General features: G+C 31.9%; 1 protein-coding gene across 2 annotated transcripts; it reads right to left on the bottom strand.

Moving 5' to 3' along the window:
• Positions 1–1210: 1210 nt before the first annotated feature.
• LOC117180380 lies at positions 1211–16829 on the bottom strand. 2 transcript variants are annotated; one of them, XM_033372858.1, is made up of 5 exons: positions 16495–16829; positions 15966–16326; positions 8622–8752; positions 6389–6655; positions 1211–1289 (listed from the first exon to the last, which is right to left on the bottom strand). In XM_033372858.1, the coding sequence occupies exons 2-5, from the start codon at positions 16322–16324 to the stop codon at positions 1237–1239; spliced, it is 810 nt and encodes a 269-aa protein (XP_033228749.1). In that variant the 5' UTR covers positions 16325–16326; positions 16495–16829; the 3' UTR covers positions 1211–1236. The 2 variants fall into 2 exon arrangements, with proteins under 2 accessions (XP_033228749.1, XP_033228748.1); XM_033372857.1 differs by lacking the exon at positions 1211–1289 and having other exon boundaries at positions 4106–6655.

The raw sequence follows: 16829 nt of genomic DNA, 5'->3' as shown, positions 1-16829 counted from the left end.
GTAACCGTAATATAAAAATGTTGATATATTAATAGTCGCGGCCCTCTAGTGGCAAAACAGAAAGCAGCCAATGGCATTATTCGTTTTAGATTTCCAGCTATTCCCAGCGGTTCCAGAAAACTCCATAAGAATTCTTCAAAGAACAAAATAAAGAAGTCACCAAAATTATCAGCCCTTCATATACTTAAATATGATTACAATTCAGACTCTTCAATTTGGTATGTTAAGGCTTAAATCTTAATAAGAAAGTCATACCATGTTTCATACGCAGATGATATGCTTCTCAGTCCGAAATGGCGGCAATTTTTAAATAGCTTTTTCTTAATACTCATTTCTGGGTTTTTGTACGTTTATAAAATCTGATGATTTACATAATAGGAATATAAATGTGTAGATCCGATAGGATCAATTCATTCCCTCTAAGTACATACACACTATAACGTATCTTTCCTTATATATTCTATAACCAACATCATTATATAGGGTACCTGTAGCGGTGTTCGGACAAGACTTTGGAGGGCCATATACAAAAAACTATTACATTTGGAAATTGCAAAACTAGATTAGAAAATAAATGCCAATCTATTTCATATGACTGAACTTTTATATCATTATAATAATTTGATTAAGAGAAAAAAATATTCGCCCGGTCACTGATACGTGTATGGGACAGGTGCACTTGCCTAACTAACTCACCATACTTGCGCAATACGTAATACAGTTGCTCGTTGCACTTCTCTATGCACTAATAGTATGTTTGCACTAAAAAAAATATTTTTTTGCAAAGAGATATCTCTCAGCCCTGTGATTAATATCTGCAAATATGTTAATTTTAGTGCAAATTCAATGGTTTATAACGCTCCAACTTGGAAACGGTTTATTGTATGAGAACACCAAAAAATAAAAAAGTTTTCTGTTCTCAATGACCTTTCTAAATATAACTGTGGACCAATTTCGTTTTCAAAACTGAGGTGATTGTTTAAAAAATTTGTTTAACAGATATTTGCGCATACAGAAGTATTACTGGCTACTCTACGATTACTGACCAATACTTTTAATTTAAATATAAGAATATAAATCTTTAAAAAATGTTGTTATTAAAATTTATAAGTTAAAATGGTCTTATTCTTGAACTGATGAATTGGAGCGTGATGTAAATCCTCGCGAATTAAAATGTCGATATGAAGATTAAATTACTAATTTCCGAATTTATACGAATCCACGCATTGTTGATGATCATAATCGTACTCCGGACCACTCCGTTATATGCGAATTCGCTGTTCCTCCTCCTGTTACACAGAAAAAACAAGGTGAGAATGAAACACTAGCTTCAGTGCAAGATATACCTGCAACAAAAATTACCCTTGCGGTGTGAATGCTACATTGTCACGTAGGGTACCGAGTCTTGACCATTTGGGGTACGAAGTGCCGGTCACTTGGGATACGAAGTATCGATCGACTATATCAACTACTTGAGGTGCGGAGTGTCCGCTTTTCGGGGTAGGAAATGAAAAACGTCATTCGACGCATAATAATCTTGCTCTTGACTTCCTAAAATACTTTCTCAGATTTAAAATAGCCATGTCTAAATGAATTGTTTATTATTTTGAAAGCTTTCCTTATCGTACGTTCTAGAAGGTGCTTCGTTCGCACTTCGTAAAATTGAGCCGAGTTAAGGACCTATATACGTTCATACCTACGATTTTCCAGATAATGCAAAGATCCAGATAAGAGAGAAGGTGACTTAGCTCGCTCGTCGCGTAGGATATGACAAAAATTTCAGTTGCGATTAATTAATTTGAAGAGTTAATGTGTGTAACAAGTTATACTTATATCTTGATCAACAATATTGTGTATATCTTGTTTTGAGGTTGTCTTATTTCGTACAAACTCATACATTTTAAATATTAAAACTGAATCCTTTTCACTGATTTAAGTTTACCCGAGTCCCGAGTGGAAAGTTCTAAGCATGTTCCCGCCCTACTGAAAATTCCTATCTAGGAACCTATATGTTTCACCTATAGGTTTCACATATAGGAAATGACATACGATCCTGTATATGTTAATGTATGGGACCATATCCAGATGCGCAGTAGTATTCTATGGCACCCACGGCTGCACAGACATCTTTTTGTTCCTCCAGGAGCACCTAGAGACATGCATGCCATTAGGTACCATGAGGTTCTATTAGTTAGGTACCATTAGGTATCTTACTAGGGAGGGTCCTATACAGGCACCTATATAGGAATCTGTGTAATTTCCTATAGGTGCCACCTTTAGGTGAAACATATAGGATCATATGTAGGTTCCTAATATAGCAGCCTATATAGGAATTTTCAGTAGGACGGAACGTTTAAAATTTCTGCCCTTGCGGGAACGTGAATACTGGTACGTGAAGGGAACTTACGGTTAATGTTATTTTTAAAAGAAAATATCTCGTAAACCGTATTAAGAGAATGGATGTCATTTTTTAGGTTTAAATACCGCATATATGTATAACACTATGATATCCATATTATAAAGTGACATCGATTTTAACCTATCTCTTACGGCTTACGCGATACTTATTGATAATAATAAAAATAACGGTAAGTCCTCTTTGGAACGTTCCAAATGGTCAGATATTTTACGCGTCCCGAAAACGTGCCGGGAAGGTTCCGAAGGTGCGACAGGAACGTTCCAGGAACGTCCCGTGCTATAAGGGGACCTTTTGATAAAGATTTTTAAGGTTATTAATGAAATGTGACACACTCAAATACCTATATTACCGACATCACTTTATCAGTTCACTGTATTTTTTTCAACTCAAGAATTTTTGGTGTAAATAAAATATCTGACTGAAACTTTGGAAAATGTATCAGAAGACCATAGAGTAGGAATTTCCCTGACAATTATTTTCAAAGAAAATAAAACTGGGAAATTTTATTGACATATTTTCTTTGTAACCTTGAAATTTTTTGAACCTTAGAACTTCTTCTATATGTTAAATATTGGCCTCAAACTTCGAGAAATGCATAAAACTGCTTTTCCGGGTCACCTATGGTCTAGGTGAAGAAAATGAGTTGAAATTTCAATTCCAAAGTTGTGGAGTATTTTTTTAATTTAAAATGGCATTGTGCAACCTATTTTTCCTCTAATTTTTAGCATAGCACTCTTCTCTCCCAAAACTGTCCCTCAGAGGAAAAGCTACTTATAAAGATCGCTTGGGTCACCATTAACCCAGCTGTAGAGTTGTAGAACCAGAGGGTTAATGAATTATCTTTGAATTTGTAATTTTTTTAGGCCTTACACTTCAAACTTTTTAATACATCCATTATATATTTAAAAACTCAAAGCCTAAGAGAAATATCAGTTAAAATTATAATTTTTTACATTTTCGTCAGAGTCCACTTTCATACTCTAAAATAAATATACTTTTTGGAAATCTCAAAAAACTCGTGCATATCATCTTACAAAGTGAAGTATCCAGATCACGAAATATACCGAGTTTTTTTAATTGCAAACAAAATATCAAAAGTATCGTTAAAAGAAAAACAAAATTCATTGGCCGCGTCTTCTTGAAACATCTTTCTATAGGATCAAACTTCATGAGTCACTGGTGACCAGGGTAAAATCCAACGTGGGAGACGAAAAATGGTGCAAACGAGAGGGATAATACTCATAGGAGTATTATGGGCTCGTAATCGTACTACGCAAATGCGCATTCACCGTCGCCCGTGTGCGCACCTACAATTTTCTGTGAATAATTCGTTTAGAATGTTCTCGTATAGAATAAGCAAGAATATTCAAGGACGTATAGCCAGAATAATGTTTCAGGTGTGTTGGGGGGGGGGGGGATTCAAGAGGGATTTGCAGGAGCATCCAGGAAAGTATATGTGTATTATGTGCATGTATCAAGCCTTTCGTGGAGGAGGGAAGATCATAAACCCTGTTTATCTCTCACGTGGCTACGGACTTTTGTATTGAGGAATCCTATTTTTATGAAGGACACTGATGTCATTCAATTTGACTTGTGCTCCTTCCAATGTTTCAAGGAAAATAAATCCTAAAACAGTTTTTTTCAAATATATATTTCATATAATTATCTCCTTCTAAAAATCTATACAATATGATAAATATTTATAAACATTTAACTTAAGTAACTCAAAATTTAATCCATCATTTTTTTATGCATGATATAATCTCTGATAAAGACGTTGAATCGCCGAAATAATAGGAGTTCTTCAGGCTCGATTATATTGTGATAAAAAACAGAATATGATCTACATTCATTTTAACTTTGTTTCAAACCAATGCCAAGATACTCTTAAAAAACTATTTGTCAGTGATTTATGTGATATATGATTCAAAACAACTACACCCATTATTTATCTTATATAACGCTAAACCTTTTTACTGTTACTACTAAATAATACAATTCAATATTAGACATGTCACACAGCTGTGAAATTATAGAACCATTACTAGAATGGCAGATAAAGTATTTGTAAACATTCTTCGTGGTATATACGGATGTATGCTTATATAATTACAAGCCTGATAATTTCGTCAAAGTTTACTAAAAAAAAATCATAACTTCAAATTATTTGGCTGTAATTTATGAAATATTTATAGTTTATAGTCTTATAAATTAATGAATTCAATATTACATGCGCCTTTCCGAAATGTAACTAATTGAAAAATTTATCTGCTTATACATTTCATGGATTTTTTAGGAGTAATTTATCGCCTGATCACATTTTTGCGACAATATTCATATCTTAAAAGCTGACTTGTATTAAATTTGTATCTAATTTTAATGATGCACGAAGCATTCTTTATAAATCTTTTTGAAAGACTATATACGTACTCTAAATGTAAAAATTTGTGCGTCCTCTTTCAAAACTCATATTAAAAACATGGTTGTCTTAGAATGTAGAGAACTTTGTAAAAAAAATTGAGTTAGAAAGATCAGTAAAAAATGGAAAGCTTAAAAAATTTCTTATCAAATGAGCCCTTTTTTAAGTATTTTAGATTAATGACAGAGATGGATGTCATTTCCGATCTTGGTAAATTTTCATCACTCAACTTCGAATTGCTGAAGTGTATAGGGAGGCAAAGGAAAATAGTTTCAGAAATGTCACAATGAATATGGGCTGGAACTCAAGACGAAAATAACGCGTTTGACTGACGATTGCTGTCCATACTATGGAAAAATGTGATTTTCGTTTCGAGCACTAATTTACAATTATTGTAATATTTCGGAAGCTATTTTAAATTTTGTATTGCTCTATTTCATTTTTAAGCGATTTTAAGTGATGAAAATTGTCAAAAATCGGAAAATATATACCCATCTTTCTCACATGCTATCTCTGCCTCTATTTATAGACAATACTTTCTAAGACAACTACGTGTTTAATACAAGGTTTGTAAGTGGGCGCAAAATTTATACCGTTAGTGTATAAATATATACTAATAATATTAAAAAGTAACTTTTTAAAGCACAATAATAATTTGGTTTTTGTTTCTCAGAACAATCTGAATCTATACCTGGATCTTAAATCTATAATGGTAACTGTTATAAATAATAATTCTCAACTAAATATTATAAAAAGTAAATTAAATGTTAAAAAAGCTAAACAAAAATGGTTCGATATTGTCTGAATGATTCTGTGGTTTATTACAAATAAAATTTTTAATAAGGTTTAATCTGGTTGAGAGAAAAAAAATTCACAGAATGATTACGACAACACTGTACTACAAAAATTAAAGTTTTTTGTCTTTTGACTTTTTCTGATTATTTTTAGAGATTTTTTTACGCTGATTCTGAATTTTTCATAAAAAAAACCTCCATCATATGAAGTTCTTAAGAAAAACGCTGTTTAAGAATTGAAAAACGCGTTTTTGGACACATTTAGGTGTTTGTAAAAAATTAACGATACATAATAGAACCTTTTACTTAGACTTAAATTAAATCTAACACCTTTGACTATAATTTTACGTAATGACAAGTAGGAGACTCAAATAAAAAGCTGTTGGGGAGATTTCAACCTGTTTGTCTCAAAAACTTGACTCAATGGAGAATTTTTGTGGCCAGATTTGAAATCAGCGTTCAAATATCTATAAAAAATGATCGGAATCATTCCAGACAAAAAATAGTGTAGGACAGGGCAATTTTTGTTTTCTCTATTTTTGTATATTCAGGAATTGTTTCGCAGTGACGAGAGAAAATTATAAGAATAATTCTCGTCGTGATTCTTGTAATCAGGGATATAAGTTTTCTGAACTGATTCATGAAGATAGCTGTCGTCTGATATATATTCTACTCGTAAAGTTATAATTGATTTGTCACTCCCTGTTTTCTCTGGCATTTTTGCAATTTCACTAGTTAAATTTGCCATTTTCATACCTGTAGTTGAGTCGTTGTAGACTAAACTGTTGGTGGTGCATGTGTGTTGTCTCTTTGTGGTAACGAGTTCTGCCCGTTCAACGTGCTGAGAACTTGAAATATCCGACATTTCAGAAACCAAGGGAGGTACAAAACAGAAAACAGTGGACGTGTTGTTCAATTTTGAGTAATCAGGAGTGCTACGAGTTTGCAGATTTAACATAGTTTCCAAACGAAATTGTCGCGAGTTGTTGATCGACCACTTCGGAAAGTACGGATCAAGTAAATCTGAAACAAGATTAGTCTTGCTTTAGATAAAGATAGACGTTTTCTGTCTATTTAATGAGGATTTGAATCTTTTACCAGCGCATACAATAAGAGGCTTTGGAGTTTGAAGTTTTCGTTATTATAGTGTTGTATTGGGAAGAAAAATTATTTTCAATAAAATCAAGTTCATGATAGGTTTTTGCTCCCGTTAACCCTAATAATTCGATGAGGCTAGTCAAAAAAATTCTTGTCTTTTTGTTCTTCTTTTATCAGAAGCTTTGAAATGGACATTTTAGGTTCCACCTATAGCTTTTTACAAATTCTGAGAGCACTTTTGAAAAATTAGTAAATTTTAAGATTCTGGAACCGTCATGTATTTTAAAAATTTTATAGAAGCAACCTTTTTAAGTTTATAATTGGTTATACGTTAGTTACGAGAAGCCGTTTTAGCGTTGCTGCGGTGAAATTGTGGAACTCGTTCGCCGCATTTATAACTAATATGATGTTACATGTTTAGTTGTATGAGGTATACTTTATTCACCACTTTGGTATACATTGATACATGTGAATATCTTTATTGTCTGTACTGTATATTTATTCATTATTGCGTTTATGTGTGCCACTATTGTCACATATTTTCTATATTTTTTAATGCAAATATGTTATGTTGTTCATAAGGGTTCCCCCTGCGAATTTGATAATTATAATCTAAAATATCACATCAAATATTCGGTATAATTATAGAGACTTTGCAGTTGACATTAAAGCGAAGGATCGACATTTATATAAGCGTCTCTTTTTTCAGTCAGTATCAATTATAATTTTTAGTATTTTAGTATTGCAATTTAACATGCATCATCCCTAATAGCACGGAACGTTCCGTGAGAACCTTCGAAACGTTCTACTGGAACGTTCCCTGAGCGTGTGAAATATCCGCCGCTTTTGGGAACGTTCCCGGAAAGTTCCACTGGGACCTGGGAGAACCTTTCATTATTGTTATATTTAACAACAATTATCTCGTAAACCGTAAGAGATAAGTAAAAATAGATGTAATTTTTGAGTTTTTAGTACCGCATATATATATATATATACTACGTTGTAATATGATATCCATATCATAAACTGACATCAATTTTGACGCTCAGGAGAACGTTCCACTGGAATGTTCCGAAGGTTCCCGCGGAACGTTCCAGGACGGTTCCCGGAACGTTCCATGCTATTAGGGATGTATTAAAACATTTGGAAAAAATGTTTTTTCAGTCCTATCACATTTAAAATATATAAAACTGTATGGAGAACACGTGAAAAAGCTAAAAAATGATTATTTGATCACTAAAAATATATGTACAGTTGCAATGTTTGCTACATTTTCTATATGGACTAAGAAAGTAGGCCATCATGTGTGCTATAACCCCTTCAAAAGGTCCAAAATCGTCGAGAAATATCGAATAAACCTCAAGGGACTTTAAAATTCAAATATTTTTTTAATTTTACCCAATATATGAAAAAAAACGTTTCGTGACATCACGCATTTCGTAACACATCTCCCTAAATTTTCACGATATACCACGTTTGACAAGAACCCCCACCGTACCCCAAGATGAATGACATATATACACGATCCCAAAGTCTATAAGACAAAAATAATGTTCTGAAACTGAATGTCCTACCGGATCCATTTCAAGTTTGGCGATATGCACTTTTTATTTGAGAACACAATTTTTATGTATGTCATAGTAAAAACATAGTAATTCTTCAAAATTAACTTAAGTTTTATAGATCATGGCTAAAAACTAAGCATAAACATTTAATTTAGGTAACAAAAGTAAATTTAAAAATGAAAACTAGTCACTATATCCTATTTTTTACTATTTAACATGTCACTCATTAGCAGCAATCTTCCATTTGATATTCCTATACCTTTCTTTTAAATTATTACCTATCTTAGATAAATATATAAAACATAAAAAAAGGAATATCACATTACCTTGTCGCCAATGCAGCATGATTTCCCCCGGATTCACACTTTCACGCTGAAGTTGACTGTTTGCAACAGTTGCGCCAGCAATTCCCGAACCACCCTCGAATAAGGGAGTACTTAAATCTGATGACTCAAATCTGTAATAAATCCATGTTTATAAGTCAATTAAATATCACAACAAACAATGCTTTTGAAACATGGTTAATTAGGCCCTATCGAAAAAAATTCTTTATTTGTAGTTCGAATAGGGATAAATCTATGATTTATTAGTCCAAAATGCTCCCCTAAAATGTATATGTATTTAGAATTTCGAAATTCCCTGATTTTCCCTGAATAATTTTGAATTTTCTCTGGCCACACTAAATTGTCCTTTCAGGTATAAAAACAACCTTAAACCTAGGAGATCTAAAATGTTAATGCAAGGAAATGTTTGTTTATAAATTTTTAAGGCACTTTTAGTGACAACAGTCGCACAGAATTTTATAACAGGTCATCTACAAATGACCTTTTCAATGAAAGGGATGAATCTCTGTTAAAAAAAAAAAGAAATTCTCGGCCAAAAGTGAATTAGTTGAAATTTTCATCAAAAATATTTTTATTTGTAAAAAAAAACAATTGAATTCAACCAAAAAACAAAATTTCAACAAATTAGTTGGATAATTGAATTGTCACCCCAAATGACTTTTCAAAAACTAAATCATTTTCAACTGACAAAGAAAAAGTTTAAAGCAAAAATTAAATAGTTACATTTACAGTTGAAAAAATTGACTTTTAAATTTTTAAAAAGTTGTCAACAAAAAATAGTACAATTTTCAAAAAAAGAAGTGAAGTTTCAACCAAAAAGGTGAATTTTAATCAAGAACATTAAATTTCTATCAAAAATGAAAAATTTTTGATAAAAAATGAGACAGTTAAAGTTTTAGTTACAAAAAACTTATTTTCAACCAAAGGAATGAGCTTTCAACCAAAAATATTAATTTTTAACTAAGAAGAATAATTTTCTACCAAAGAGATTAATATTGATCAAAATACATAATTTTTCAACAAAATAGTAAAATTTAAAAAAAGACAAATTTTCAAGCAACATAATGAATCTTCAACAAAAAAAATGGATTTTTAACTGTTCAGAAAAAATAGTTTTTACTTCGGTGTCTGCCTATCATCGTTGTCGCTGTAGTCTGTAAACACGGTAGGATTTGAAGAAATTATTCGAACAATTTATCTCCATTAGTTTTTTTTGATAAAATAGAAATTAGCAAGGTCACAGCATTTTTAAAATCCAAAAAACCAAACGAAAATTAACATTTTAAGCCAAAAATAGCGTGATATGGAAAAAAGTCAAGAGATTGACAAAAATTGTGCACATAAAGAAGAATAGCAATTTTTCCGGAATTACTTTTTTGTACGATAAATAGTTTCATTTTTTAAAAACATTGGAAATAACAAAATTGTATTTGAGTACAACGATACAAGCTACGAGTATAAATAAGACAACATTTATTCAACCAAAAAAGATTTACAAATTTTTAATGAATATTTCTCTGGTAGGAAACGTAATTTTTTAATCATAAAAAACAAGATTAAAAATAAAAAATTATTTTAAAAAGTCAATAAGAATAATACTGTTTCAATTTCCATGGATATTATGAATTTTAATGACACAAATTTATTAAAATGATGCATGTATCAGCGCAGCTAATAATGAAATTTAATGAAAAATAAGAAACAAATATTAAAGTAATCATGATAAATACAATTTGTACTTTATTTTGCAAAATCTCAATACTCAATTCCAGGCAGAGGTACATAAAAATATATTATATTTGATATAAAAGTGTAAAGCATAATGCAGAAAATTTGACAAATTGAGCAAAATCGAGTGCGAAGCACGAGATACGTGATGAGAATGTGTTCCTTAAAACCGAAAGAGCTTCAACAAAAGAGAGTTCACAATCGCATAATTACAGTTGTCGATTCTTTGCACTTTAATCTTGAAAGATCTGTGCACCAATGTGGGAGAAATCCAAAGACCGAGCGCGGATATGTGAATGCAAGAATGTAAGAAAAATACAAAGTCTTAGCGCGTAGAACGAGGTAACTAAAAAAATCGAGCGCGAAGCACTAGGTCAATACATCATCAATTTTCTCAACTATTTGAGCGTGCAACTTGTAATATATGTTACCTTCCAATACATATATTGAAACAATCATATATGAACAAGGTTTATATTGAAATAGGTTTGATATATTTTAATTACAATAAAATATTAAAAACTGAAATGCTGCTTTTTATTTCACGATACAATTAATTTTTAGTATCAAAATGAAGGGAAAGTGTTTCCCAGTATCACTGAATTTGTGTCTTATATAGAAACAAATATATTAGCGCTCGCAAGTTTGAGCGCGCCTAGGGTGCGCGACTGTTGGTTCTCGCGCTTCGCGCTCGATTATTTATTTACTTCGCGCTACGCGCTCGGTCTTTATATTTTCGCGCAGTCTTGCGCAAACATTTTAAAATTAAGACTAAAACATCCACCACTTTAATTTTGTGATTGTGAATTCTCTTTCATTAAAAAAGCTTAATTCGAAAGTTTGAGCGCATCTACGGCACGCGCCTGATGGCAATCGCACTCCGCGCTTAGTCTTTGCATTTCTTCCGCATTTGGGCACATACCTTTTAAAATCACAGGTGAACGGACCGACAAATGTAATTTTGCCTTATTAAAAAATTTCAAAATAAAAAGCAAATTGTATTTATCATGATTATTTTGGTATTTTTTTATTATTTTGCTTTAAATTGTATTCTAAGCTGCTCTGAAACATGTATCATTTCAATAAATGTATACCATTACAATTCATAATATGCATAAAAATTGAATCATACTAATTCTTATTTCCTTATTTTTATAATTCTTTATTTTCAATGTTGTTTTTTAAGATTTAATAAAAACTACGGCGCATTTGCATAGGGTCTAATACAGGATCCTATATAGGAGTCTAAGTCCTCTTTCGTCTTTTCTGCGCTTTTTCCAAAAAGTTCATTTTTGCATTTTTTATCTTATATTTAACGATTAAAAGAAGATCTACTCGTCCAATGAAAAAATGATTAATAATAAATTTATAGATCTTTTTAGGCGAACAACTTTTGTCTGGTAATTTAAGTTCGTACCTTGTGTCGTTTTTTTCAAACAAATTTAATATTTTTATCTTGAATGATATTTTTTACGACTAAAGCAAAAACTACGTGTCCTATAAAAAATTATAGCTCTTTTTTGGATGAACAATTTTTGTCTCATTTTTTTCGTAGCTTATATCGAAAAGTGATTCATTATAAATTTGTAGTTCTTCCCAGGGCGCGCAATTTGAGCTTTTTTTCTAACTCTGATAATTTTCTTTTTATAGAAAAAAGTCATGGGAATCAATTGTTTGAGTTTCTGAGTACTATGAACAACCATACATACAATTTTTAAATCTTGAAAAAATGTGGTTTCAAAAATGTTTGGTACGATCAAATTTGGAATTTTTTACTTTTCGCCCAAATTAAAAAAATTGTTATCGTAATCTTGTAGGGCTTTTAAAAAGTGAGGTTTTTTTTCTCCTGACTTTTTTTCGTATCATGCGTTGTTTGGCTTAAAATGTTCATTTTAATTAGTTTTTTTGGATTTTAAAAATGCTCTAACTCTGTTAATTTTTGATTTTTCAAAAAAAGTCGTTAGGATAAATTGTTCAACTTTTTGAATACTAAAAATAACCGCACAGAGAATTTTGAAATTTTTAAAAAAGTGGTCTCGAAAATATTCAAAATGTGCCCACTTTTTCCATTTTTATCCAAAATGGCTGGCTAACGAACTTGACCTTTAGTTTAGGACACTAAACGAGTGTGCCGAAAGGCAATCTAATAGATTAATTTTTTCGAAAGTTATCGTGTTCACAAACAGACATACAGACAGACATACAGACACATGCGTAAAAACCTGTTTTTCGGCTTCAGAGGGTCTCAAAACGTGGACATTTGACAAAAACTGGGGGGGGGGGTCAAATTTTACACAAATCTAATACCTTCTCTGATGAGAATGTAAAAATTTTGTAGATAAACGACGTAAGAAACCTTATGAGTATTGTGAAGGAGATTATGTTATGTTGAGAAATTTCGATAATACTTCTGAAGCGTCAAAAGTATCTATTCCTGAATTTAAAGGACCATATTCAATTTTTTAAAAACTGCGAAATGATAGGTATGTAATAAGTGATATTGAAGGGTTTCAAAATACACAAAAACCTTATCAAGGCATATAGGAAGCTAAAAATATGCGTCCATGGTTTGAAACTAGAAAGGTCTAACAATAAGGTTATTACTTGTTTATTTTGCTTCTTTTGGTCTTATCATTTTATCAAACTCCGGGACGGATTATAGTCAGGATTGGCCGAACTTTAGTAGAAACTATTCAAGTTAATTCCATAGATGTATCTACTGTTTTGTTTAGAAACAACTGCCACGTCAGTTTGAACCTTGATATAATAACATGTGAACGATCTACGTAAAAGCAAAATAAACTTTCTATTTATATAAAATAAGGTGTTATTTACTAAAAGCTGGGAAGGAATTCCGTTACTACAACCTTTAATTTAGGATACTAAACGAGTTTACCGAATGCCAATTTAATAGATTAATTTGTTCAAAAGTTATTGTGGAAACAGATAGACATACAGACAGACATATGTGTAAAAAACTGTTTTTCTTATTTAGGAGGTCTTAAAACGCAGACGTTTGACAAAAACTGGGGGGGGGGGGTAATTTTTTACACAAATACTATACAAGTATAAATTGGCTTGCTCCGAACAATTTTTATACAAAAATTTAATATTGGTCCTAGAAGAACCAGAAATGAAGTGTCGCAGTACAGAACTACAGAAAAGAAACAAAATCTGTATTTTTCAGGAGAGCGAAATAACATTCTGTAAAATCGAAATCACCATTTAAAGATAAAACAAAACTTCACTCTCGAGCTGAAGTTTTTCTAAATTGAGGCGAAAAAAGTGTGATTAAAAAAAAGATTAAGATTGTAGAATTTAAGAATTCCTGTTCACGCGAATTTTGGTCTATCGGCTTGTGACATTTTTAATCGGCCTCATAAATTTAATCATTTCAATCGGTCACCATACAACCACCACCGATTCAGGCAAATATCGTTGAACTATTTTTCTTTTTCTTGAGTCAGAACAATCGGAACAACATTTACTGCCTGAGTTTCTTACTTTTTAGACAACTTAGATAATAAACGTCGTTGCGATTCAAAAAACCAGAACATAACTCAACGAGATTTTCCTGAATTGGTGGTACCTGTTTTTTCGCCGATTCAAATGAATAAAATTCGTGTGAAATATTTGTTTCTGGGTGCGGATCACGATAAAAAGTGCAATTTTCAGTTTAAACAAAAAATAATAACTTTCGCACCAGATATTGATAGCGACTACAAAACTATTTCTTAACTTATAAAAATAATAAAAAAGTATGTTGTTCCGGGAAAAGAAAGATCGTAAGGCAGAAAGTAAAGTGAAAAAAAAATTCTTATAGAAAATGAATATTTCAGATTATAGGTGGGTAGCTGTAGTTCTGAACGTTCAAATGAAGGAAATATTTTTCCCCATTTTTATTTTACCCATCAATATTGTTCCAAATGCAATTTAAAATATGCATTATAATTCTGTTTCAATAATAAATGAATTCCAATATAAATGAAAAAACATGTTAACCCTTTTTATAGTTTACAGAGTTATCAGTAAAAAATTTCGTTCATTTGAACCTTCGGAACTTCAGGTACATATTATAGGTTGGATTTTGATTAGTATTTAGGTGCTGAAAAAAGTGAATAATAATTTTATTCAAGTGCCTTTTCTTACGAAAAAAGTTTTTGATTATTTGATTATTTAAAAACTGTTAAGAAGAGGAATATGGCCAGAAAAAGGTTTAAAAAAGGTAAGAGATTAAGCAACTAAAAAAGTAGATGTTATCTGGTATTGAATTACCAATCTTGTTATTGCTAATATGTATTAAATATGATATTTAGAACAAATCCTTTTAGCACAACATGTCTTTAAATTTCATGAATTGTGACCTTGCTTTTAATGAAAAGTAGACATAAAATTGACCATTTCGGAAAAAAACAGCAACTTTCTAACACTATTCTAAGATGAAATTGCGATAAACAATGATAAATTGTTTAAAAAATTTATTTAAAAATCTAATTGTCAGTAGAAACTAATCTTTTATATATTAGAAAATCTTATACTAAAAGAAAAAGCAAAAAAAAATGCGCCAAAAACTCGCAAAACCCAGTTTTCCACTTTTGATGTTTTTTGGGACCCTGCACTGAAAAAAATGTTCTAGCTGTCCCAGCTAACCGTTTAGCTGGATTTCCTCTTTCAAGAAAATATAGCTGTGTCACCTAGATCTCCAGCTGTTTTAGCTAAATTTGCGATCTAGAAATGATCTAGCTAGTTTACCTGCATAATTTCTGGATGGCAAGTTTAGCTAAAACAGCTAGAAATCTAGGTGAAGCAGCTATATTTTCTTGGAAGATGAAATCCAGATAAACGGTTAGCTTGGACAGCTAGACCATTTTTTTCAGTGTGTAAAACAGGCTCATGTGAAAGAAATACAAAAATTAATTTTTGATTCGTATTCTTATATGCATTAGCTAATTGTGATTTATGAAGAGAAACTTTAAAGGTCAGCTCGATAATCTAATATTGAAGATTCTGAATATAATTTACAAAAACGGTTTGTTTATGAAAAATACGTGTTAAAACCCATAGAGCTAGCAGATAGCGGGACCTCTAAGTCTAAAGTATCACATTAAAACAAAACATAAACGCATTTTTTGGTGGATTCAAAGAAATGGAAGGGGGGGGGGGGAATATTCATGAAAATTTGACAAATGAAACTTCTAATACATTTTTAGACCAGCCTATTCTCCATACAATAAAATCATTTTTTGATCAATTCTGTAAAAATTATAAGGAATTTCGAAAAGAAATAACATTCTTTAAGGCGATTGGGGGAATTTTTATAATAATAGAATGAAATTGAGAAAAAAAATACTGGACTACCTATGATCCCTGTAAAATAACCCATTTATCGCTACCTGATATACCGGATAAGGTGGTCCAAGGGGGCGAGAGAGAAGTGTTTGCAAAGTCAGCGGAGTTGCGCAGTTTATGGTTCGGCGCTATAAGAAGCCACAAAGAAAATTGAGAAAAATAAGGATTTGGAGGACCCCAATTTACCGTGAAGACCATTGAGGGTATGCCCGGGAAAGCAGGGCTCGAGTTTAAAGGCATCGAACTCACATTTGTGCCATAGCCGTAGGTTTAGGATCGCTTCTGCGATGATGCTGCGATCTACTTTGACTTGATCGACTTCGACGCGAGGATTTTCTCGAGTGTTCCCCCGAATAACGCTTGATTTGTTCTCTTTTCAGTTCATACTCTAAAATCATCCTTTTCTTTAGTCTCTCATGCTCTTTTTCTCTCTCTTGCTGTCTTAACCATGCCTGTCTTCGCTCATCTCGATGATCTCTTCTTTTTTCTCTTCGTGTACGGTGACGACGGTGATAACTCTGGTGATGATGATCTTTGCTCCGCAATCTTTTGGACTCATCACAATTGTACGAAGCACTTGAGGAGCATGAGGTTGAGCTTCGTCCCATTTCTGCTTATATCATACAAAATGTATTAACTAAACTAGCGAAATAATTATAATAATTAATAAACAATTATAATAAAAACAGAATAAGACAGTATATATGTATAGGTTAGGCATTAGACGAAACTCGGGTTAGAACATATAACGTCCTTTTCACTACACTAGGTTACTAACCGATAATTTTGAGGAAATATTTTCTCAAAATAATTAAAATTAAAATTGCTGCCTGGTGGAATAGCAATAAACTGTTTTAAAACGCCGGCCGGTAACGTTGCAATGCGTCACAGCCATGTACGAATTCGCAACGCCAAGATGACAAAACTATAGAGAAACAGTAAACATTAAAAACAGCTGTTACGGGCTACGCAGTCTCGATCAAACTTTTCCTTTCTGGTTGGTTTTAACTTTTACGGCAACACTGACTAACAGTAACCACAAACCCGGAATCTCTTACATCCCAAACATACTAAACAAACTTAAAATATAAGCCCAACAAACAAATAAGTCAA

The sequence above is a fragment of the Belonocnema kinseyi genome, chromosome 9 (genome assembly GCF_010883055.1).
Source record: "Belonocnema kinseyi isolate 2016_QV_RU_SX_M_011 chromosome 9, B_treatae_v1, whole genome shotgun sequence".
In the NCBI taxonomy this organism is placed as follows: Eukaryota; Metazoa; Arthropoda; class Insecta; order Hymenoptera; family Cynipidae; genus Belonocnema; species Belonocnema kinseyi.
This window is presented reverse-complemented; position numbering and strand designations above follow the sequence as displayed.